Source organism: Schistocerca serialis, chromosome 10, assembly GCF_023864345.2.
Source record: "Schistocerca serialis cubense isolate TAMUIC-IGC-003099 chromosome 10, iqSchSeri2.2, whole genome shotgun sequence".
NCBI classification, from domain to species: Eukaryota; Metazoa; Arthropoda; class Insecta; order Orthoptera; family Acrididae; genus Schistocerca; species Schistocerca serialis.
Window position 1 is genome coordinate 165065085 of NC_064647.1, and position 24816 is coordinate 165089900.

General features: G+C 41.9%; 1 protein-coding gene across 3 annotated transcripts in view; it reads left to right on the forward strand.

Annotated features, from left to right (window-relative positions):
- The window catches only part of LOC126424935 (cuticle protein 6.4-like), a 245477-nt gene extending 232611 nt beyond the window's left edge, over window positions 1–12866 (forward strand). For 2 of the 3 annotated variants that reach the window (XM_050087783.1, XM_050087784.1), the window contains exon 2: window positions 12422–12866. In XM_050087783.1, coding sequence (XP_049943740.1) covers window positions 12422–12673 — 252 coding nt within the window. In that variant the 3' untranslated portion in view covers window positions 12674–12866. Of the gene's footprint in view, window positions 1–9073; window positions 9230–12421 lie in introns of those variants that run through there. The other variant, XM_050087782.1, reaches the window with a different exon arrangement.
- The last annotated feature ends 11950 nt before the right edge of the window (window positions 12867–24816 follow it).

Here is a 24816-nt window from a genome sequence, read left to right on the forward strand (position 1 = left end):
CACTTTTTTCCTTCGCGTCTTTCAAACATAACTCTTCTAATGAACAAATGCTCATAACTTTTAAGGCATACATAGTAGAGCACATGTTTACTGGACAATTTTTTCTTATTTTGGTCCACAGTGTCACTTTCCAAAATACGGAAAGCAAAGAGCTTGCAGAAGAAGAGATTTGTTTCACAGTATCGAAGATGAAAAATTGCTCGTAGCTCTGAAGGTATGCATGTATCATGATACACCCTACACACACACACACACACACACACACACACACACACAGACCGAACGTGAGGAGAGGGGCTAGTGTAATTGTTTAATACAAACCATACAAAAATGCACGGAAGTTTGTTTTTTAACACAAACCTACGTTTTTTTAAATGGAACCACGTTAGTTTTGTTAGCACATCTGAACATATAAACAAATACGTAATCAGTGCTGTTTGTTGCATTGTAAAATGTTAATTACATCCGGAGATATTGTAACCTAAAGTTGACGCTTGAAACCTCCGACGTTCAGTTCCGTGATGTAACAAACACGTGCCACGATCGGCGAGCAGCATCTGCAGGAATATGTTTACGATGACGACCGTGTTTACGAGTGTGGCTGTAGTGCACTGTTGTGGTTTGGTCTAGCTGTCGCAGTGTCCGCATGTACCGCTTGCTGCTATTGTTATTCTGCATTCGTCTCCGCACGCAGACCAACTGTAGTACACCGTGTTACTTGACGTCTGTGATAGTGTAGTGTGGTAGGAACTGTGACCATGGTGTATTCGAACTCTGAAAAGGCGAAGATGATACTCATCTATGGCGAGTGTCGACGAAATGCAGCTGAAGCCTGCAGGGTGTATGCAGAACGGTTCCCGGACGTGCCGCACATTGCAAAACATCTACCGCCAACTGTATGCAACAGGTATGGTCGTAGCACGCAAACGGGTCCGTAACAGGTCCGTCACAGGAGAAACGGGTGCAGTTGGTGTGTTGGCTGCTGTTGGCACGAACCCACACATGAGTACAAGGGACATTGCGAGAGCCGGTGGACTGAGTCAAAGTAGTGTCATGCGCATACTGCATCGTCACCGCTTTCACCCGTTTCATGTGTCGCTACATCAGCAATTACATGGTGATGACTTTACTCATCGAGTGCAATTCTGTCAATGGGCATAAACAGAGAATTCGTTGCAGTTCTATCTGTTTATCAATGAAGAGGGTTTCACAAACCACGGGGTAGTGAATCTACGGAACATGCATTACTGGTCCGTGGACAATCCTCGCTGGATCAGACAGGTAGAGCGACAGCGACCGTGGACTGTAAATGTATGGTGCGGAATCATTGGCGACCACCTCATTGGTCCTCACTTCATTGCAGGGTGTAATGGTCGCCTAGTCGTAGATATTGCTAATTGCTATAATTGCACTATTTCACTCCCATTTACGGATCTTGTTAGCACTTGATGTTAGGTTGGCGTCATTAAAATGCATTGTGGTAATCGCTGCTGCTTGCTGGATCGCTGCGGTGTCTCGATGTTGATGCTGGCTCTAAATATGGTTTTCTAGGGGTAAAAAGATGAGGTTCCGTGTTTATGATGTGCTTTTGATGATAAATAACGAGAGAAACCAACAAATATTTAAACTTCAGATATTTATTACTCTGGTGGCCATCTTAACTTCACTGTCCACCAAAGACAATGACACAACACAAAGTAGTACTTCTTTTACATGTTTTTGCATTGTTTATCCACCTCGAACAATAACGCACATACTACACACTTAACCAAAGTGACAGTCCGACTGCCCTCCCGACCCTTCTTGCTGCTTGTATTTATAACCTTGTCAAAGAACTACTAAAAAGAGATATAGTTTATAAGTCACATGTACATCTGTTATCATAATTTGTGCAGAAAAGTTATTAATTTACATCGAATGACATAATTTAACATGTTATTAAAATGACAGACAGATTTTTTGACTTGACAGAATAATTCTTTGGTACAGAAAGAAGTTTGTCAATTGACTTCTCTAATTTGCATAAATAAGTAAATAACATGAATTATTAAGAATTACATTAGTTTTCGTCTAAAATAGGAGTGATTACGTGAATACTGAGTGAATACAGTCCTAGTGAACAAATAGGTTTCACTGGGTGATTTTTATTTAAGGAGATCCAAAATACGTCAGTTGGTCACTATTTTTCGTACTTCATATTAATTATTTAAGATGAACGTAGTGTTTTTACATGATGACATTTGCTGTATCAGTGATCAAGTGATATTAGCTTTTGTGTGGGTCAGTTGTTCAGTATAATTTAATGGATTGACTGTTTATGGAGACATGTTATGCAATCATTGGTAACATACACAATAACTTTACTATAATCATAAATACTCTTTAAACTGGTTGAATTTGGAGGGCATCGCATATTTCGGTAAAGTAAAGCCTTTAATATGTTCCGTTACAAGGGGCCCAAACAGCTGCAACACACATCGCGTTTCTACAGAATGATCTGCCAACGTTGCTCGAAAATGTCCCACTGGAAACGCGTCGACGTATGTGGTATCAGCATGATAGTGCACCGGCACATTCCGCAATTAACACAAGGCTGACCCTTGACAGGATGCTCGACGGGCGTTTCATAGGACGTGGAGGACGCATAAATTGGCCAGCCCGTTCTCCTGATGTTACACCTCTGGACTTCTTTCTGTGGGGTACGTTAAAGGAGAATGTGTACCGTGATGTGCCTTCGACCCCAGAGGATATGAAACAACGTATTGTGGCAGCCTGCGGCGCCATTACACCAGATGTAGTGCGGCGTGTACGACATTCATTACGCCAGAGATTGCAATTGTGTGCAGCAAATGATGGCCACCACATTGAACATCTATTGGCCTGACATGTCGGGACACACTCTATCCCACTCCGTAATTGAAAACGGAAACCACGTGTGTACGTGTACCTCACGCCTCATGGTAATGTACATGTGCGTCAGTGAAAAAGACCAATAAAAAGGTGTTGGCATATGGACGTAATGTGCTACTCCAGTCTCTTCTGTCCCTAAGGTCCATCACCGTTCCCTCTGGATCCCTATGTAATTCGGTGCTCTCCGATACACACGATCGAACAGCGGAGGAGTGGTACTCAAGCGTCAACTTTAGGTTACAATATCTCCGGATGTAATTAACATTTTACAATGCAACAAACGGCACTGATTACGTATTTGTTCATATGTTCAGATATGCTAACAAAACTAACGGGGTTCCATTTAAAAAAACGTAGGTTTGCGTTAAAAAACATACTTCCGTGCATTTTTTTTTTTATGGTTTGTATTAACAAATTACACTAGCCCCTCTCCTCACGTTCGGTGTGTGGAATCGATTCGTCAGTATTTGATGTTTACGAAATATAACCAGCGGTAATGTTAGGTGACTCACGCTATATATATATATATATATATATATATATATATATATATAGATAATTGGTGTTTTCCCCTTAAAGAGCGCATGTGGACTAAACTACATGACCAGTTCCTTTTGCTGCCTTCCTTGTTGCCCAAACTTCCATTCCCTCGCTGTGTTTCTGTTTCCGGTCTCTGTCCATGCTTCTTGTCGGCTTTGTGTCTTCGGCTTCATCTTGATTGCCTTTTTGGTTGCCCATATTTCTTTCATCTTCCGGTTGTGGTCTTGCTTGCGTTCTTCGATCCATTTTACGCCTGTTCGTTTGTCACATTGTATCTCATGTAGTTTACTTTCCTTAATGATGTTTCTGAATTTTATTCTGTCGTTTATTGCGTCTGCTGTTATGTTGAGTTGGTTCAGGTCGTTTTTTACCTCTTCCACCCATTTGTTGTTTCTAGTAGTTACCCAGTCAAAGATCTGTTTGGTCAGTCTGTGTGATGGCATTCTGTATAGGTGTCCATAGAATTGTGGTCTGCGTTTTCTAATCTTTTCTGTGATTGTCTCCGTATGTTTGTATAGTTCCTCTGTAAGTTTCTTGATCCATATTTCATTGATGTTAGTTGCGCCAGATATTTTCCTAAGTATTTTCCGTTCTACTTTTTCTAGTTGTCTGATACGTGTCTGCCCTAGGATTAGTGCGGTCTCTGCTGCATATAGTGCCTCGGGGAGCACCACCGTGTCGTAGTGGCGTAATTTGGCTTTTTGTGAGATAGACTTCTTGTTGTAATGATTCCACACTACTTTGTATGCCTTGTCCAGTTTAGTTTTTCTTTCTTCGTTTGAGTCTCTATTGTTTCCACTCATTTGTAGTGTTTCACCGAGGTATTTGAAGTTTGCCGTATTGTAAATCGTGCCATACTTTGTGTTCAGAGATAAGAGTTTCTTTGTTCTCATAAACTGTGTCTTTTCGTAAGAGATCTGTAGTCTAGTTTTGGAAGCGATTTCGTGTAGCTTTTCAATAGCGTCTTTTGTTTCTTTTATACCTTTCGTGACAATCGCCAAATCGTATGCAAAAGCCAGGCGTTTAATCTGTAGGTTTCCTAAGGTTATCCCCTGTTGTGATGTTTCCCATTCTTTTATGACCTTATCTAACACCAGATTGAAAAGGAGAGGTGAGAGGCCATCGCCTTGTCGGACACCTGTGCGAATTTCAAAGGCCTCTGATAGTTCCCCACAGAACTTTACTTTGGAGGTCGTGTTGGTTAAAGTTTGCTCTATGATAGCCCGTGTTTTGTTGTCTACTTTGTATTCTGCTAGAATTTTGAAGAGAGTTTTCCGGTCGATAGAGTCGTACGCCTTTTTGAAGTCGACAAGGGTAATGATCAGGTTCTGTTTGTGTTGTAAAATCATTTTCAGGTTCCAAATTTGTTCCGCACAAGACCACCCTTTACGGAAGCCTGCTTGGTATCCCCAATCAAGTGGTCGGTCTGGCCTTCTAGTCTGTTTAGTAAAGCTTTAGAGAGAATCTTGTATGTGACCGGTAGTAGGGATATTCCTCTGTAGTTGCTCGGGTCAGTCTTGTCACCTTTTTTGTGTAGTGGGTGTATCAGGGCAGTTTTCCAGTCGTCAGAAATTTTCATGGTCTTCCAGATATCTTCCACGATCCTATGGATGTCTTTGGTGAGTTCTGGGTCTTGTAACTTCCAGATTTCCGCGATGATGCCGTCTTCTCCTGGTGCTCTACGATTCTTGAGTGACTTGATTATTTCTTTAACTTCTTCTAGAGTTGGAGGTTCACTATCTGGATTGTACGTGCTCGTTTCTGTCGTCATTTCTTCCATAGGGGATCCGTGTTGAGCAGTTTTGCAAAGTACTTTGCCAGAACGTCACAATTGTTTTTGGTGTTGGTATCTAGGGTTCCATCCGGTCTTCTGAAGCACAAGCTGGGTGGTTGATGTCCAGTCATATTTTCTCTGAACGTTCTGTAGCAGTTTCTTGTATTGTTCTTCATGAAGTCCGATTTGATCTCCGTCAGTCGCCGTCTATCATACTGTCGTTTTTCACTGCAGATGATTTTGCTTGATTGCTTTTGTGTTTTCAGGAAGTTCATCCAATTCTCTTGGGATTTATGGTTACTAAATTTTTTCCATGCATTGATTCGCTAATTAATAGCTTGGCCACATGTGTGGTTCCACCAACGGTGTTTCCTTGTGCGTGGTGCTTGTGCTAGTTTCATGGGCTCTCGGATTCTTCCTAAAAGTTGTATCTAGTCTGTCGTTTTCTCCATTTTAATTTTGTCTAATATTTGTGTCTGGTTTAAAGTAAAGTATTCTGGATCTTGTCTTAACAATTTTGTTCTTCTGGAGCGTTTTCTTGGGAAAAAGACGAATCCTGATCTGTAGTAGGTGGTGGTCTGAGTCGAAGTAGCCTTTACGTGTGTCTATGTTCAAAATTTCTTTTTGTGACTCCTCCTGGACTATTACGTGGTCGATTTGTAGTTCTTGCTTTCCGCTGGGAAATTTCCATGTGATAAGTTTCCGTGTTGGTTTCTTGAATTTTGTTGACCTAATGGTGAGGTCGTCAGGTGTTTTTCCGTTTTTGTTTGTGTCCTTGTGTGGAGTATGTTTTCCTGTGGTATGTCTGTATATCTTTTCTTTTCCGAGTTTAGCGTTGAAGTCTCCCAGTATTATTTTGACTCTATGTGCAGGAATTTTTCTGATAGTTTCTTCCATTGTCGCCCAGAAGTCATCAGTTTCGTTCGAGTTTTTCCTGTTGTAGTCATTAGTCGGTGCATGTACGTTGATTATTGTGTAGGATTTGTTGGCTGATTTCACTGTGATGGTGCTGATTCTTTCATTTGGTGACGAAAAGTCGATTATGCTGTCCGTGATAGACCTGTGTACTGCAAATCCTGAGCCAGAAAGCCTTAGGTTTTTCAGTTGTCTTGATGGTTTTCCTTTGTATATTCTGAAATTATATATATATATATATATATATATATATATATATATATATATATATATATATATTTCCCCGTATATAGATACGGAAATCCAACGCAAAAATCGTAAATTAACACCAGTTAGCGCATGTATGAAATATCATCACTTAAGAACAGCTCGACAAATTTGGTTGATTTTTGCCTTTCTGTGTTCGTAATTGTCAGGACAAGGTTTGCAGGAAAGAAAATGTTTGGAAAACTCTGAAATTAGAATGAACTGTGGAAGATCATCACTTGAGCACAGCTCGACCGATTTGGTTGATTTTTTGTGTTGTGTTCGTAATTGTAGATGATAATGGTATTTTCGGTAGGAAAACGAAAATAAAAAAGTTGCTTTCGGTTTGAATGTTCTCTTGTCACATGCTTTAATAACAAAAAAAAATCTCCACTGAGTTTGAGTCTATCGGAAAAAAAAGTGAAATCGCGACTGTTGCGACACTCTAATATTCGGATGGACATAGGCAGATAGGCCTCATGTCTTTGTAGTACATGTAATATGTGCAAATATACGTAATATATTAAGAAGGAAACGTTGTTACCACATATCTCAAAAAGTTGTTAACCGATTTACTTCCAGTTTTTACATGATACTCTAATGAACATTCAGACGGATTTAGACTGTATATTTTTGTAATATGAGCACTTTTTTCCTTCGCGTCTTTCAAACATAACTCTTCTAATGAACAAATGCTCATAACTTTTAAGGCAGACATAGTAGAGCACATGTTTACTGGACATTTTTTTCTTATTTTGGTCCACACTGTCACTTTCCAAAATATGGAAAGCAAAGAGCTTGCAGTAGAAGAGATTTGTTTCACAGTATCGAAGATGAAAAATTGCTCGAAGCTCTTAAGGTATGCATGTATTATGATACACCCCTGAGCATTATTTGTTCATTAGAAGAGTTATGTTTGAAAGTAGCGAAGATAAAAAAAAGGTGCTCATATTTAAAAAAATATACAGTCTACGTCCGTCTGAATGTTCATTAGAGTATTATGTAAAAATTGGAAGTAACTCTGTCAACAACTTTTTGAGATATGTGGTAACAACGTTTCCCCGTTAATATATTACGTATATTTGCACATGTACTAAAAAGACATGAGGCCTATCTGCCTATGTCCATCCGAATATTAGAGTGTCGCAACAGTCGCGATTTCACTTTTTTTTTTTTTTCGATAGACTCTGAAACTCAGTGGAAATGTATCATTACGTGTCCGATGTGGAGTATTTTTTTTTATTTTTTATTTTTTTTGTTACGAAAACATGTGACAGGAGAACATTCAAACTGAAAGCAACTTTTTTTATTTTCGTTTTCCTACCGTAATACCACTATCATCTACAATGACGAACACAACACAAAAAATTAACCAAATCGGTCGAGCAGTGCTCAAGTGATGATCTTCCACAGTTGATTTTAATTTCAGAGTTTTCCAAACATTTTCTTTCCTGCAAACCTAGTCCTGACACTTACGAACACAGAAAGACAAGCATCAACCAAATTTGTCGAGCTGTTCTTAAGTGATTCTATTTCATACATGCGCTAATGTGTTAATTTACGACTTTTCCGTTGGATTTCCGTAAACTTTTCTTTCATACAGACCTTTACCTGCCAATATCGAACAAAACAAAAAAAAGGAGAACCAAGTCGGTCAAGCCGTTCTCAGGTGATGATCTTTCATGTTGTTGTTGTTGTTGTGGTCCTGAGACTGGTTTGATGCAGCTCTCCTTGCTGCTCTATCCTGTGCAAGCTTCTTCATCTCCCATTACCTACTGCAGCCTACATCCTTCTGAATCTGCTTAGTGTATTCATCTCTTGGTCTCCCTCTACGATTTTTACCCTCTACGTTGCCCTCCAGTACTAAATTGGTGATCCCTTGATGCCTCAGAACATGTCCTACCAACCGATCCCTTCTTCTAGTCAAGTTGTGCCACAAACTCCTCTTCTCCCCAATTCTATTCAATACCTCCACATTAATTATGTGATCTACCCATCTAATCTTCAGCATTCTTCTGTAGCACCACATTGATCTTTCATACATGAGGCAATTGATTTTTATTTATGTAGACTGCCACGTGACACTTGGTCCTTACTTATTTTTAGATAGATTTGTGTCGGAGGTTTTTTTTTTGTTTTTTTGTTGAAGATCTCATTTCGCAGTCAGACACATATCTGAGGGCCCCTGTCATTAGTTATTGTCGGGGGATTTCCAAGTTAGGCCTCTATTTGTGCTGGTTCACCTGAGATAAGCGTCTAAATTTGACGATAGCTCACGAACTGTGGGTTGAGAATCTTCCAGTTAGCCATTTAGAATATAGTAGAACTGCCTCAGTCTCGATTTCTTTTTCTCTTTCTCGGGAGACTCCAAAACTCAGTGGAAATGTATGATTACGTATCCGATCTGGAGAAGAGTGCTACATCATGCAAGACAGTTATCTAGACAAAACTGTTTGTCCCTTTCCGTTTCCCGCTTACGGCGGAGTCAGTCCACCTTGAACTACCTGTTCAGCGTACGCTCTCACGTGTTGCGGCCACAAGGCGTGGTGCGTGGAGGGAGGAGCTGTTACGTGGCGTGGCGTGGCGTGGCGAGACTCGACCGAAACCTGTCCTCGCTGACCATTCCTCCCAGCTGTTACCTCCGTCCCCCCCTCGTGCTCCACTCTTCCAAATCGCTCGCCACTGGAGTCAGTCCAGTCGACCTTCATCCACCGCCACACCTTCCGTTCTGGAACCGCCTATATATACTCGGCGTCTGGACAGAGTCTTCAGCATTCGCACGCAGTCTTCATCTCAGAAGAGGCAGTTCACCCCCAACAACCATCAACCATGATGAAATACGTGGTAAGTGACAGACCAACAGGTATTTAGACGATAATCTTTGTACGTCAAACGCGATGCTGAACTCTCATAACGCTTGAGCAAAAATCTATCCAGTTTTCAGGGTCTCGCCGGAAAGTCTCACATAGATACAACGGTTTTAACTTGTTTACTATTTATTGATCCAAACGTATGAGGTCAGATTGCGACAAGGCATGAAAGGTAGCAGACACTGGGAACTAAATAACACTCAGTTTTAAAAAGGACTGTGGGGGCACACGGATGTTCATGTCACATTCTTACCCTTCGGTGGGACAATTGTCCCTAAAAGTCTGCCGGCCGGTGTGGCCGAGCGGTTCTAGGCGCTTCAGTCAGGAACTGCGCTGCTGCTACGGTCGCCGGTTCGAATCCTGTCTCAGGCATGGATGTGTGTGATGTCCTTAGGTTAGTTAGGTTTAAGTAGTTCTAAGTTATAGGAGACTGATGACCTCGGATGTTAAGTCCCATAGTGGTCAGAGCCAGTTGAACCATTCTGAACATAAAAGTCTGAGAGTAACTAATTTTCACTGACATGGCGATGTTGGGACCAATAGGAAGGATGAGAGGTTAGAGCTGGCGTTCCTTTGAAATCGTTACAAGTGGAACACAAGCTTAGTTGTGACAGAAATGTCGAAGGAACTATGTCATATACTTTTTGAGGGAATCATCTTAACACTTGTCTTAAAGGAGGCACCACGTAAAACGAATTTATCCTATAGAGGAAAAATGGTGGATCAGATCCCCATCTGGATCTCCAGATAAAAAGCGTTCAGACTACGATTGCAAAGATGAGGATGAAATATAACGATTTCCGAGGAATCAGAGCACAAAATCTTGGAAATTACTGTAGAGGAATGGAAAATTGGGTAGTAGAAATTACTGAATCTAACTGAAAAGATAATAGAGACTGCTGGTCATGCGAATATAGTATGACAGTAACATCGTCATCAGGAAATATCCCAGCAAGTGTCAGCAGTGTTACAAATAGGTAGGAGAGTAATTGAACGAGTTGCTACAAGGACACAGTAGGTGTATTATTCGTATCCGTGTTTATGAAATTAGACAATGTTAAAGTCGAACAACGTGTGTTCTAATAGATCCAGAAAAAGTCAAACTGACGCTGGGAGGAACAGTGAAAGCGAAAAATTGAAGAGCAGTCAAGATACAGAATAAATAAAATAAATAATTCGTGTTCGTATATTTAAAGCAGAAACCTTTTTGGACAGCACACTTACTGATTAAGAACATCAGTTTGTCTTAGAACTTGGCTATAAATTCAGTCTGCCAGTGCATGTATCCACATAAGCACTCCTAAATACTATTACACTAGCACTGACCGGAATAAAGGGTGTTATGGAGCATGCTACCATCAGCTTTATTGTACTTGGTCGTAGTGAAAGCACAAATGCAAGAGTTTTCGTGAGACTTATTTTGAAAAATGTAGTGCCAAATTATTAATTCCATTACAACATTGGGGTTATAAAAGTTTTTGGTTGCTGTTTAAGGAAACACTAACTTGTATGTGGGATGTCGTAGAAAATTTCTTTAGACAGTTTCTTTTCCTTTTGTTTTCTGACAAACAGTATACAATAAATATTAGTATCGTTGATAAGAGGTGTACATTATATTTCTTCAGTTACAGATTAATATGACTTCTCATATAACTTAACATGCAGTGCACTATTTTTGATTCAAATAGGTGACCCAGATGTGGATTTGATCTGTGTGGAAAATTAACGATTGCTACTCTGGCACAATATCCAGCTTGAGTGTGGTTTTAGGTGATGTTTCAACATATTTTAGGCCAATATTAGATTGATTCACAATGTGTATCTCAGAATATATGATATAGAAATATTAAAACATGATAATGCACGAGACGAAGTTTACACGATTCACAGATAGATGATGCAGATCAAATTCCTCCCCTACGTTAATTGATAGCAATGGTGACAGAAAGGGTATCCAGCCTCAGTGTTAAAACAGACACATCTTTCCCAAATCAAGAAACACAGCAGACCCTAAGCAAATGGAGAACGTTAATTTTCCTCCTGTTGTAGTCAAACAGATAATATTAAATGTAGCAGCTGTACAGGGACAAACAAAATGTAATTACAGGGTGATAGTTATGGAACTATACGAAATAAAATCGTCATAACTTCTGAACGGTTTGCGTTAGAAACGCACGGTTGGTTGCAGGCCTTAATGGGAATTAGTAGGTGCCGTATGGTGCGGTTTAGCGACAAAGCCCACTTTCATTTGGATCGTTTCGTCAATAAGCAAAATTGGGGCATTTGGGTGACTGAGAATAGGCATATCGCGATCGAGAAGCCTCTTCACTCTCAATAGGTGACTGTGTGGTGTGCACTGTCTAGTCACGGAATAATCTGTGCTACATTCCATGATGTCACAGTGACTACCGAATGGTACATGAAGGTTTTGGAAGATTATTTCATCCCTATTATCGAAAGTGACACTGATTTCGACAAGATGTGGTTCATGCAACAAGGAACTTGAACCCATCAAAGCATGAAAGTGTTCGATAACGTGGAGGAGTACTTTGGGGACTGCATTCTGGCTCTGGGGTACCCAGAGGCCACCGGCCTAGGTCTGGATTGGCCGCCATATTCTCCGGACCTGAACACATGCGACTCCTTTTTGTGGAGCTATATTAAAGACAAGGTTACATCAATAACCCCAAAAACACTGCTGAGCTGAAATCAGCCATTCAGGAGGTCATCGACAGCATCGATGTTCCGACACTTCAGCGGGTCATGCAGAAATTCGCTATTCGTTTGCTTCACATCATCGTCAATGATGGCAGGCATATCGAACATGTCATTACCTTTATCCAAATATCTGCAGTGAGGTTTGCATGTTTAATAAAGTGTGTGCACGTTGTAGTTTGTAATTAATTTACCTTTTTTCATATAGTTCAATGTTTGTCACCCTGTATATATCATCTATCATAATATAAAATAATAGCAGCTCAGTAATGATTGATAATGTGAGCCCAAGTATTAAACCCTGTGGACATTATTCGATTTTCCATGTACAGATTCAAAAATATGCTCTCTTTCATGCACAGCCAGACCAATTGAAATCCTCGTCAGCTTCATAAGGTAATGTAATTTTTCCTGAGTCTGTAGTCCTAAAATAACGTTCCCCACTTTGCAGGTCCTGGCCCTGTGCCTGTTCGCCGCCGTCTTCGCCGCTGAGGAGTCCGCCCCCAAGGAGAAGCGCGGCCTGGCCTACGCCACCGGCCTCGGCTATTCCGCCCCCCTGGCCTACTCTTCTGGACTCTACGGTGGATACGGATACGGCTACCCTGGATACGCTGCCGGCTACTACGGTCTCGGCTACCGCGGTCTGGGATACAGCGGCCTCGGCTACCACGGACTCGGCTACTATGGCGGTTACCACTACTAAATCCCACAGACTGATATCAATCCACTGTCCTGACAATCCATTCACTATCTTTGCCGATCCAAGTGGCATTCAGCGAGCCTAGTCCGCAAAATAACTGCCAAGTCATGTGTGTGTACTTGGCAGTCAGTTCCTTCCCCTGACTGCTGTGACAGTTAATAGCTCAAATAATAAAAACTCTTCTTTACTTTATAAATGTGCGGGTTTATTTTTATTTTTTATTTCTCCTTTTTTCCTTCTTCTCTCATTACCTTATTTTTTTAATTCCTATTTTCACTTATAAATACTTTTCTATGAGACCACTTTCCTGAACTACCAGCTTCTTAAAGCAAATTAGTAACTGATTCTGTGTTATAAGTGTTGTGGCGTAACAAGATAGCAACGCCACACTGAAGTAGCCGAAAGGCACGCATAATCTCAAGTAGGCTAGATAGAGGTATGAAACAGGATACTTATTAATGTTATAAAGAAAAGTACGTAGCTGCTATTACTTAACTTTTAATCCTTGTTGTATACATCGTTCTTGATGAGACATTTCATACAATAACTATCAAACTATGTAAGGCTAATGGCGCCTTGCTAGGTCGTAGCCATGGACTTAGCTGAAGGCTATTCCAACTGTCTCTCGGCAAATGAGAGAAAGGCTTCGTCAGTGTAGTCGCTAGCAAAGTCGTCGTACAACTGGGGTCGAGTGCTAGTCCGTATCTCGAGACCTGCCTTGTGGTGGCGCTCGGTCTGCGATCACACAGTGGCGACACGTGGGTCCGACATGTACTAAATGGACCGCGGCCGATTTAAGCTACCACCTAGCAAGTGTGGTGTCTGGCGGTGACACCACAATAAGAACCCATGGATCGCATTAATTTGTTCTTAATATCATTTCTCAATGATACATACACGATAAATGACTTGAAACTTACACATCTTTCATTCTGAGAACCTTTCAAGACATTGGAACCAGATTTTAGGTATATGATTTACGTAGATAGTCCGTGTGGTTCACGTAAGTCTTGTACCAGGTAAAATACTGAATCAAGTATGTTTTTCTTTAGTGGAACAATACGCTTTTTAACAGCATTTGGATGGTCGTGAAAATACGAGTGCAGAAACATAACGCTTGTTAGTTTTGATATCACACTTATCACAAAAATATGTGCGAAATGTTCTAAAACTGAAGAGCAAAGTGGCTGGAAACAACTGTTAAGATGCAAACAGTATCCAACGGGTCTCTCATTCCGTAACAGTGGCCTGCGCTACGAAGGTTTGACATACTCGTTTTTTCTCCTGGTAGTACTTGATGCGACATTCACTGGTGTGCAAAACTTCAGAACGGAAATTCATTCGCATGATGTCTCACAGCCAAGTAACGCAACTCGAAGAAATTTGGAACATAATAGAAAGAACATCTACAGTATAGTGTAGAAGGTAATTGAAAGGCATACTCAGTGAAGCGAACAGAAGTGATACATTTATTCAGAAACAATAATTACATTGGAGTCAATGTGAGTTATGATTACAAAAGGCAAGATATGTAATATCTACATCTACTTCTACACGATTACTCTATAATTCACAATCAAGTCTCTGGCAGTGATTCACCGAACCACCTTTAGCTATTTCTCTACGGTTCCACACTCGAACAGTGCGAGGGAAAACAGAGCACCTAAATTTTTCCATGCGAGCTCTGATTTCCCTTATTTTATTATGATGATAGTTCCTCCATATGTAGGTGAGCACCAACAAAATGTTTTCACACTCCGAACACAAAGTTGCTGATTGTAATTTCATGAGGACGTCATGTAGCAACGAAAATCGTCTTTGCTTTAATGATCCCTACCGCAGTTCGCGTACATGGCCGTACCATTCTCTACCCTACTAAGTGATAATACAAAACGAGCTGCCCTTCTTTGAACTTTTTCGATGTCGTCCGTCAATCCAGTCTGTTGCGGATCCCACGCAGCATAGCAATACTCCAGAAGAGGGCGGACAAGCATAGTATAAGCAGTCTCTTTAGCAGACCTGTTGCATTTTCTGCCAGTAAACTGCAGTCTTTCGTTTACTTCCCCCACAACATTTTCGATGCGATCGTGTCAGTTTAAGTTATTCGTAACTGTAATCCCTAAGTGTTTAGTTGAATTTACAGCCTTTACATTTGTATGTTTTATCACGTAGGCGAAATTTGCCTGATTCTTTTCGGTACTCATGTGAATGACTCTTCATTATTTAGAGTCAGTTGCCACTTTCCATACCGTATAGATATCTTGTCGAAATCGTTTTTCAATTTGCTTTGTTCAACTGATGACTTTATAAGACGGTAACTGACAGTGTCATCTCAAACGATCTGCTCAGATTGCCACCTAAATCGCTTATGTAGACCAGAAACAGAAGTGCGGCTATAACACTTCCTTTGGGAACGCCAGATATTACTTCTACATCTACAGCTACATCCATACTCCGCAAGCCACCTGACGGTGTGTGGCGGAGGGTACCTTGAGTACCTCTATCGGTTCTCCCTTCTATTCCATTCTCGTATTGTTCGTGGAAAGAAGGATTGTCGGTATGCCTCTGTGTGGGCTCTAATCTCTCTGATTTTATCCTCATGGTCTCTTCGCGAGATATACGTAGGAGGGAGCACTATACTGCTTGACTCTTCGGTGAAGATATGTTCTCGAAACTTTGACAAAAGCCCGTACCGAGCTATTGAGCGTCTCTCCTGCAGAGTCTTCCACTGGAGTTTATCTATCATCTCCGTAACGCTTTCGCGATTACTAAATGCTCCTGTAACGAAGCGCGCTGCTCTCCGTTGGATCTTCTCTATATCTTCTATCAACCCTATCTGGTACGGATCCCACACTGCTGAGCAGTATTCAAGCAGTGGACGAACAAGCGTACTGTAACCTACTTCCTTTGTTTTCGGATCGCATTTCCTTAGGATTCTTCCAATGAATCTCAGTCTGGCATCTCCTTTACCGACGATCAACATTATATGATCATTCCATTTTAAATCACTCCTAATGCGTACTCCCAGATAATTTATGGTGTTAACTGCTTCCAGTTGCTGACCTGCTATTTTGTAGCTAAATGATAAAGGATCTATCTTTCTGTGTATTCGCAGCACATTACACTTGTCTACATTGAGATTCAATTGCCATTCCCTCCACCATGCGACAATTCGCTGCAGATCCTCCTGCATTTCAGTACAATTTTCCATTGTTACAACCTCTCGATACACCACAGCATCATCCGCAAAAAGCCTCAGTGAACTTCCGATGTCATCCACAAGGTCATTTATGTATATTGTGAATAGCAACGGTCCTATGACACTCCCCTGCGGCTCACCTGAAATCGCTCTTACTTCGGAAGACTTCTCTCCATTGAGAATGACATGCTGCGTCCTGTTATCTAGGAACTCCTCAATCCAATCACACAATTGGTCTGGTAGCCCATATGCTCTTACTTTGTTCATTAAACGACTGTGGGGAACTGTATCGAACGCCTTGCGGAAGTCAAGAAACACGGCATCTACCTGTGAACCCGTATCTATGGCCCTCAGAGTCTCGTGGACGAATAGCGCGAGCTGGGTTTCACATGACCGTCTTTTTCGAAATTCATGCTGATTCCTACAGAGTAGATTTCTAGTCTCCAGAAAAGTCATTATACTCGAATACGTGTTTCAAAATTCTACAACTGATCGACGTTAGAGGTATAGGTCTATAGTTCTGCACATCTGCTCGACGTCCCTTCTTGAAAACGGGGATGACCTGTGCCCTTTTCCAATCCTTTGGAACGCTACGCTCTTCTAGAGACCTACGGTACACCGCTGCAAGAAGGGGGGCAAGTTCCTTCGCGTACTCTGTGTAAAATTGAACTGGTATCCCATCAGGTCCAGAGGCCTTTCCTCTTTTGAGCGATTTTAATTGTTTCTCTATCCCTCTGTGGTCTATTTCGATATCTCCCAGTTTTCGATAAATATTTGTAATTGTAGTAGAACATAGTTTTACTTCCACTGTTTGAAAGAGTGTCACTACTTTTTGAGCTTCTGTTTTACTCGATGACTTTCCGCTAATTACTACGAACTGTGACCCTCCTCACAGGAAATCACGAATCCAGTCGCACAACTGAGGGGATACTCCGGAGGCACGCAGTTTAGTTACAAGTCGCTTTTGAGGAACGGCGTCAAAAGTCACTAATTCGTGAGTATGAGGAACTAATTGAGCTTCATAAAAACGATGTTTTTTGATTCCTTGCTATGTGTGAATAAATCGGTTTCTTCGAGGTAACCTATAACGTTCGAACACAGTATATGTTCAATAATCCTACTGTAAATCGACGTTAGCGATACGGCTCTGGAATTCAGAAGATTACTCCTACTTCCTTTCCCGGGTATTGGTGTGACTTATTGAACGTTGCAGCCTTTAGGTAGGATTTTTCGACGGGCGAGTGCTAAGTATGAAGCTATTCTATCAGCGTACTCTGAAAAGAATATGACTGGTATACGACATGGACCGGAGGCCTCGCTTTTATTAACTGATTTAAAGTGCTTCGTTATCACCACGGCGAGCAATACATGTTCTGCAACCCGCTCGCATACTGGCCGCCAGGTTGGTGAAGGGTCTCCCCACCACATCCCATCCGTGCTCGACTGGATTTAAGTCGCGGGAATGCGCAGGCCAGTCTGTTCGCCGAACATCCAAGAGCTGCCCGGTAGGGCTACTGATAAAGAACCGATTCATCGACATATCGATATTTTTTGACCTAGTAGATAGTGTCGGAAGTTCCATGCGGCTTTTCGCGGATGATGCTGTAGTATACAGAGAAGTTGCAGCATTAGAAAATTGTAGCGAAATGCAGGAAGATCTGCAGCGGATAGGCACTTGGTGCAGGGAGTGGCAGCTGTCCCTTAACTTTGACAAATGTAATGTATTGCGAATACATAGAAAGAAGGATCCTTTATTGTACGATTATATGATAGCGGAACAAACACTGGTAGCAGTTACTTCTGTAAAATATCTGGGAGTATGCGTGCGGAACTATTTGAAGTGGAATGATCATATAAAATTAATTGTTGGTAAGGCGGGTACCAGGTTGAGATTCATTGGGAGAGTGCTTAGAAAATGTAGTCCATCAACAAAGGAGGTGGCTTACAAAACTCTCGTTCGACCTATACTTGAGTATTGCTCATCAGTGTGGGATCCGTACCAGATCGGTTTGACGGAGGAGATAGAGAAGATCCAAAGAAGAGCGGCGCGTTTCGTCACAGGGTTATTTGGTAACCGTGATAGCGTTACGGAGATGTTTAATAAACTCAAGTGGCAGACTCTGCAAGAGAGGCGCTCTGCATCGCGGTGTAGATTGCTCGCCAGGTTTCGAGAGGGTGCGTTTCTGGATGAGGTATCGAATATATTGCTTCCCCCTACTTATACCTCCCGAGGAGATCACGAATGTAAAATTAGAGAGATTAGAGCGCGCACGGAGGCTTTCAGACAGTCGTTCTTCCCGCGAACCATACGCGACTGGAACAGGAAAGGGAGGTAATGACAGTGGCACGTAAAATGCCCTCCGCCACACACCTTTGGGTGGCTTGCGGAGTATAAATGTAGATGTAGATGTAGACATCGATAAATTTCGGTGCTGATCCTCGAAGTGGCAATACCATTTTATGGTATTTTTCTCCCAGTTTTCGATAAATATTTGCAATTGTAGTAAAACGTAATTTTACTTCCACTGTTTGAAAGAGTGTCACTACTTTTTGAGCTTTCATCACTTCCAGTCTTTCTTTTTGACTGTATGAAGCAAACATATGTGGCACAAAAGAAGAAGGACTCAAACTGCACTGCCGGGTGGCGGTGGGAATAAACCACAAGATTTCCGACGTGAAGAAAAACAAATGCAACTATTGTGCTATTTCTTTGGTATTCTACAAAAACAGCTGCTGAAAACGATTAGCAAAAATGTAAATGACAAGATTGGTCTTAACGGTGGTCGGAGACGTGTGAGGGGAAATGCTGACGTAATCGGCGCTCGGCGTTCTGCGCTACCAACAAAAGCTGCAACATTTAGCTTCACCACGCGATTTTGAGGCCACAACTGCTAGATCGCTGGCGACGGCAGAAATGAAAAAATAGGGAAGTCGACATGAAGTGTTCCGGGACAAATGCGATACGTGAAGAAACCGAACGACGTACTCATCGGACACCTTTTACTGTGTCACTTACGTGCAGTTACCATTGTTACCAAAGTGGTTGTCACCAGGCGTTAACGTGCATCGTTTTCCTTTCAGTTCTTGCTCTAAGAGGGATTGACAGGCTCCTAGCATGTTGATGTGCAGTATATCCAATAATAATCAATCACTACGTGAACATACAGCTCTAAAGCCTGAAATATATTTACAACATACAGCCGATTTTTCTATAGGCCGTTAAGACAACATTTTATCTTCGTTTTTGTCGATACATTTTTCCTTCTGTATCTACAGCCAATAACTTTTTTTTAAATATCAAAATATTGGATTCTAGGTACACTATGTGATCAAAAATATCCGGACCACCAAAAACATACGTTTCTCATATTCGGTGCATTGTGCTGCCACCTACTGCCAGGTGCTCCATATCAGCGACCTCTGTAGTCACTAGACATCGTAAGAAAGCAGAATGGAGCATTCCGTGGAACTCACGGACTTCGTACAGGTGATTGGGTGGCACTTGTGTCATACGTCTGTACGCAAGATTTCCACACTCCTAAACATCGCAAGGTCCACTGTCTCCGACGTGATAGTGAATGGAAACGTGAAGGGACACGAACAGTGGAAAAGCGTGCAGGCCGACCTCGTCTGTTGACTGACAGAGACCGCCGACAGTTGAAGAGGGTCGTAACGTGTAATGGGCAGGCATCCATCCTGATCATCACTGAGGAATTCCAAACTGCATCAGGATCCACTGCAAGTATTATGGCAGTTAGGCGGGAGGTGAGAAAAGTTGGATTTCATGGTCGAGCGGCTGCTTATAAGCCACATATGACGCCCTCGCTTGGTGTAAGGATCGTAAACATTGGACGATTTAACAGTGGAAAAACGTTGTGTGGAGTGACGAATCACGGTGCACGATGTGGCTATCCGATGACAGGGTGTGGGTATGGCGAGTGTCCGGTGATCGTTATCTGCCAGCGTGTGTAGTGCCAACAGTACAATTCGGAGGCGGTACTCTTATGGTGTGGTCGTGTTTTTTTCATGGAGGGGGCTTGCACCCCTGGTTGTTTTGAGTGGCTCTATCACAGCACAGGCCTACATTGTTGTTTTAAGCACCTTCTTGCTTCGAACTGTTAAAGAGCAAGTCGGATATGGCGACTGCATCTTTCAACACGATCGAGCACCTGTTCATAATGCACGGTCTGTGGCGGAGTGGTTACACGACAATAACATTCCTGTAATGGACTGACCTGCACAGAGTCCTGACCTGAATCCTATCTTTGGGATGTTTTGCAACGCCGACTTCGTGCCAGGCCTCACCGACCGACATCGACACCTCTCCTCAGTGCAGCACTCCCTGAAGAACGGGCTTCCATTCTCCAAGAAACCCAGCACCTGATTGGACGTATGCCTGCAAGAGTAGAAGCTGTCGTCAAGGCTAAGGGTGGGGCCAACACCTCACTGAATTCAAGGTAATGCATGGAGAGCTCCACGAACTTGTAAGTCATTTTCAGCTAGGTGTCCAGATAATCATTAAGAGAGGGGCGACAAAATCGCTGTGATGGCGACAGCGACCCAATATAATCAAATTTTGTAAATAATATAACAGTCTCTGACCGCAAATACGAGAGGGTACCAAAAAATACCGTAATTATTTATCAAGAGCTCAATATTTATAAATTTTTTACGAAACAACCTTATCCCTTTCAAAATACTCTCCATTACCACAAATCCCAAAGGTTTCCACTGCTACAAACATTTTTTGTAGTCATCTTTATATATGGCTGATAGCTGTTCCCTCGTTTTTTTTCGACTTCTTCAACGTCTTCAAATCGGTATCCTTTCGTGCCGCTTTTCATGCGCGGAAATAAAAAAAGTCGCACGGAGTTAGGTCAGGCGAGTAAGGTGCATGAGACAGCGGAAACATGCCATTTTTATCCAAACTCTGAATGAGCTACGCCCTTGACATCAAAGCAGCAAATCAGCATTTTTTTGATGTTTGATTTGACTTGTCAACATTTTTCGGACGTCTTTCATTGGCTTGACTGCTGCTTTGTTTGTGGGTCGCAGCCTTAGCACCATGACTCATCACTAGCAATGACCTTTGAAAGAAAATCTAAATCAGTTTCAAGCTGTTGTTTCAAAGCACGACATGTTTCAACCCGACGTTCGTTTGACTGTCAGTCAGAACCGGAGGAACAAACTTGGCAGCAACTCTTTTCATTCTCAAATCTTCCGTTAAAATTCGCTGAACCGAGCTCAAAGATAATCCAGTAATACCCGACAGTTCTGTCGACGTTCTGTGAGCAACAGCTCTCGCATTTTTTCAATATTTTCGTCGATTCTGGCAGTTGACGGACGTCCAGAAAGAGGTTTGTCATCAATAGACATGTCACCATTTTCAAATCGAACAACTCACTCGTACTCCTGAGTTTCTCCCACAGCCTAATCTTGGTAAGCTGTTTCCAACATTAAAACAGTTTCAGCAGCATTTTTACCGAGTAGAATACAAAATTTCTTAGCAACTCTTTGTTCACTTAAACTTGCCGTCATAAAAAACGAAACAAGGAGAAGCAGCGCTAACAAAAACAATCACTGCAGATGAACATAACGAGCCAGGTCGACAACACAGGCGGCACTGACATGACAATGAGCCGCGCTATACACACCTAGCGGCAGAAATGCGTACTACAGAAGCTCCGACCATCTTCAGATTGATCCGTCTTAACTTCGTGAAGACGTACAAGTCTGAAGACGATCATTATGATTGAAACCGGTAATTCAATGAACAAATATTTGCGATCATTGACAGTTGTGATGTCTACAAAATTTCGCCCTTAAGATCTGAAGAGCAGTGCAGAAACTAGGGCAGCTACTACGTTGTGGATGGAACTATATGCGATCACCTAGCGTTATCAGAAGAGACTCAGGAAACTATTTCGAATGTGTATAAATCCCCATGTATAAATCAACAGATTTTGTGGAGACAAGCAAACAGTCGAATGGATTGACATAACGATGGGTCTCGACATCGAAAGCACCATCATATGGGCTATCACGTCAGATTAGTGACTGAGTATGATGGAAGCAGAAGAAAGGAATGAAAATTTGTGCCACGGCCTGGACTGGACCGCGGGTTTCCTTGCTTACTAGGCTAACCATTACAGCATCTGAACACTGCACGAACTACCAAAGTCGAGTGCCTTCCCCAACACACACTTCATATCTTCAGCTTATTTTCCCGCTATTTTTACCGCAGATAAAGATGAGACTTAAATGTCCCAGCGTAAACTTTAATTATAAGGATTGAAGATTTCTTGGTGAGCAAGACGCAGAGATTTATCTTGCACGAAGGACCATTGACCGATGTACAAGTAACTATCGGGTTGCCCCAGAGAAGAGTGTTCGGGCCCTTATTGTTCATATTGAATAATAATGGCTTTGTAGACTATATTAACAGTAGCTCAGACTTTTCATAAAGGAGGCAGGGATCATAATGAATTACTGCCCGAAAGAAGGTGCACAAGTATTCATTCAAATCTTGGTAGCATTTCAAAGCGGTGCAATGACTTCCAACTCACTTTACATGTTCATAAACCTAAAACTGTGCACTTTACAAAACGGAAAAACCTAGTATTCTACGATTACTATATCAGTGAGCTGCAGCAGATACGAGTCAAATCATACAAATTAGGGGTGCAACAATTTGTACGTGTATGAAATGGGACGATCACATACGCTCAGTCGTATATGCAGCAAGTTGCAGACTGTGGTTTATCACTAGAATAGTAGGAAAACGCAATCAGTCTACAAAGGAGATTGCACACAAAAAACTCGTGCGACCTATCCTACATTATCGCTCAAGTTTATGAGACGCATACCAAATAGGGCTACCAGGCCATGATGAACACGTACAAAGAATACCAACACGTTTGTTTCACTCATGGGAGAGTGTCGTGAAGATCATGAAAGAACTACACTGCTAGACGCTTGTAGATAAACGCACACTATCCCGTCAAAGTTCGCTCAGAAAGCTTCCAGAACCAACTTGAAGTAACGACTCTAGGAATCCACCACAACCCCTATTTATCACTCCCTTAGGATATGCGAACACAATATCGGAATACTTACAGCGCATAGAGAGGCGTTTAAGCAAAAATTCATCCTAGACTTCATATCTGAATGGAACGGCAAGAAGATGTAATGACTGATACAGTGTGTCATGCAGTTAACAGTGGTTTTCAGAGTATAGCTGCACATGTAGAATGAAAAAGGAATGTAAATACAAAAACACAAAATTGAATTTTTGTTGTTGTTATTGAGGCTTTCAGTTCGAAGACTGGTTTGATGCAAATCTCCATGCTACTCTATCCTGTGCCAGCCTCTTCATCCCCGAATAATTACTGCAACCTACATCTTTCTGAATCTGCTTACTGTATTCACCTCTCGGTCTCCCTCTACGATTGTTACCCCCCACACTTCCCTCCACTATTACATTGGTGATCCCTCGATGTCTCAGAGTGTGTCCTAGGACTGATACCTTCGTATAATCAGGTTGTGCCACAAACTTCTTTTATCGCAAGTTCCATCCAGTACCTCCATATTAGTTACGTGATCTACCCATCAAATGTTCTGCATTCCTCTGTAGAACCCCATTACAAAGGCTTCTACTCTGTTCTTGTTTAAACCGTTTATCGTCCGTGTTTCACTTCCATACATCGCTCGACCCCATATAAATACTTTCAGAAAAGATTTTCTAAAAGGTAAATTTAAATTATGTGTTAACAAATCTCTCTTCTTCATAAACGCCTTTCTTCCTAAAACAAAAGAAAAATTTGGAATAGGAATTAAAGACACTGTCCATTTAGTTCAACTGCTTTTCCAAGTCCTTTGCTGTCTCTGACAGAATTGCAATATCATCGGGAAACCTCAAAGTTTTTATTTCTTCTCCATGGATTTTGATTCCTACTCCAAATTTTTCTTTTGTTTTCCTTACTGCTCGCTCAATGTACAGATTGAATAACATCAGGGATATGCAACAACGCTGTCTCACTCTCTTCTCAATCACTCCTTCCCTTTCGTGCCCCTCGACTCTTATAACTGCCGTCTGGTTTCTGTACAAACTGTGTAGCCTTTCGCTCGCTGTATTTGACCACTGCCACCTTCAGAATTGTCGAAGAATAGTGTCGGCGCTTTCCGATACGTCGAATTCCTGATCATGGAGTGCTTAGGAAAGCTTTCAGCACACTGCGTGAAACAGATATTCTTCCAAGTTGCCACTTTTCTTTTGATCGTGCAGTTCTACGACAAATACAGGAAAAGCTACACAGTGTTGAAATGTCGCAGCGTAGTCCCACTACCAGCCCACGACGACTATCTGCGGATTGGTGACAATGCCACACGACATGAATTTTATCACTAATTAAATGACCATCATCATTTGCTTCCATTAAAAGCCACGTAAACACGGAATGAAATCGACAGGACACGTGATAATCATTGATGGTCGCAGGAAAATGCAGACGCTATAGTGGAAACCAGTTTCCAAGTTCGTTTTCGATGAACCTTTGGTGGGACATGATCGGTTACATGTTGATACGTCAAGTCACTTTACAAAAGTGAATGAGGTGACAGAAGCAGTGGAGGGGGGGAGGGGGGGGGGAGGGAGAGGGAAATTCATTTGCTGAACTCCATGAGTACGTTCGTTTGACCACGCGGACAGCAATGTACTTCCAGCATGAAGGAACGTCTACACACTTTACCAGACGTGTGAGGGAACATCTCAACTACACTTGCCCTAATCGCTTGATTGGTCATGTGGGTACAGCTAACTGGCCACCAAGATCGCCAGATCTAAGGTCATTCGATTTTTGTTTATGGAGTGGGATGAAGTCTGAGATATAGTACGGATGATGAGTACACGAGATGAACTGCTTGGCTGTATTATCGACACTGCTCCCCT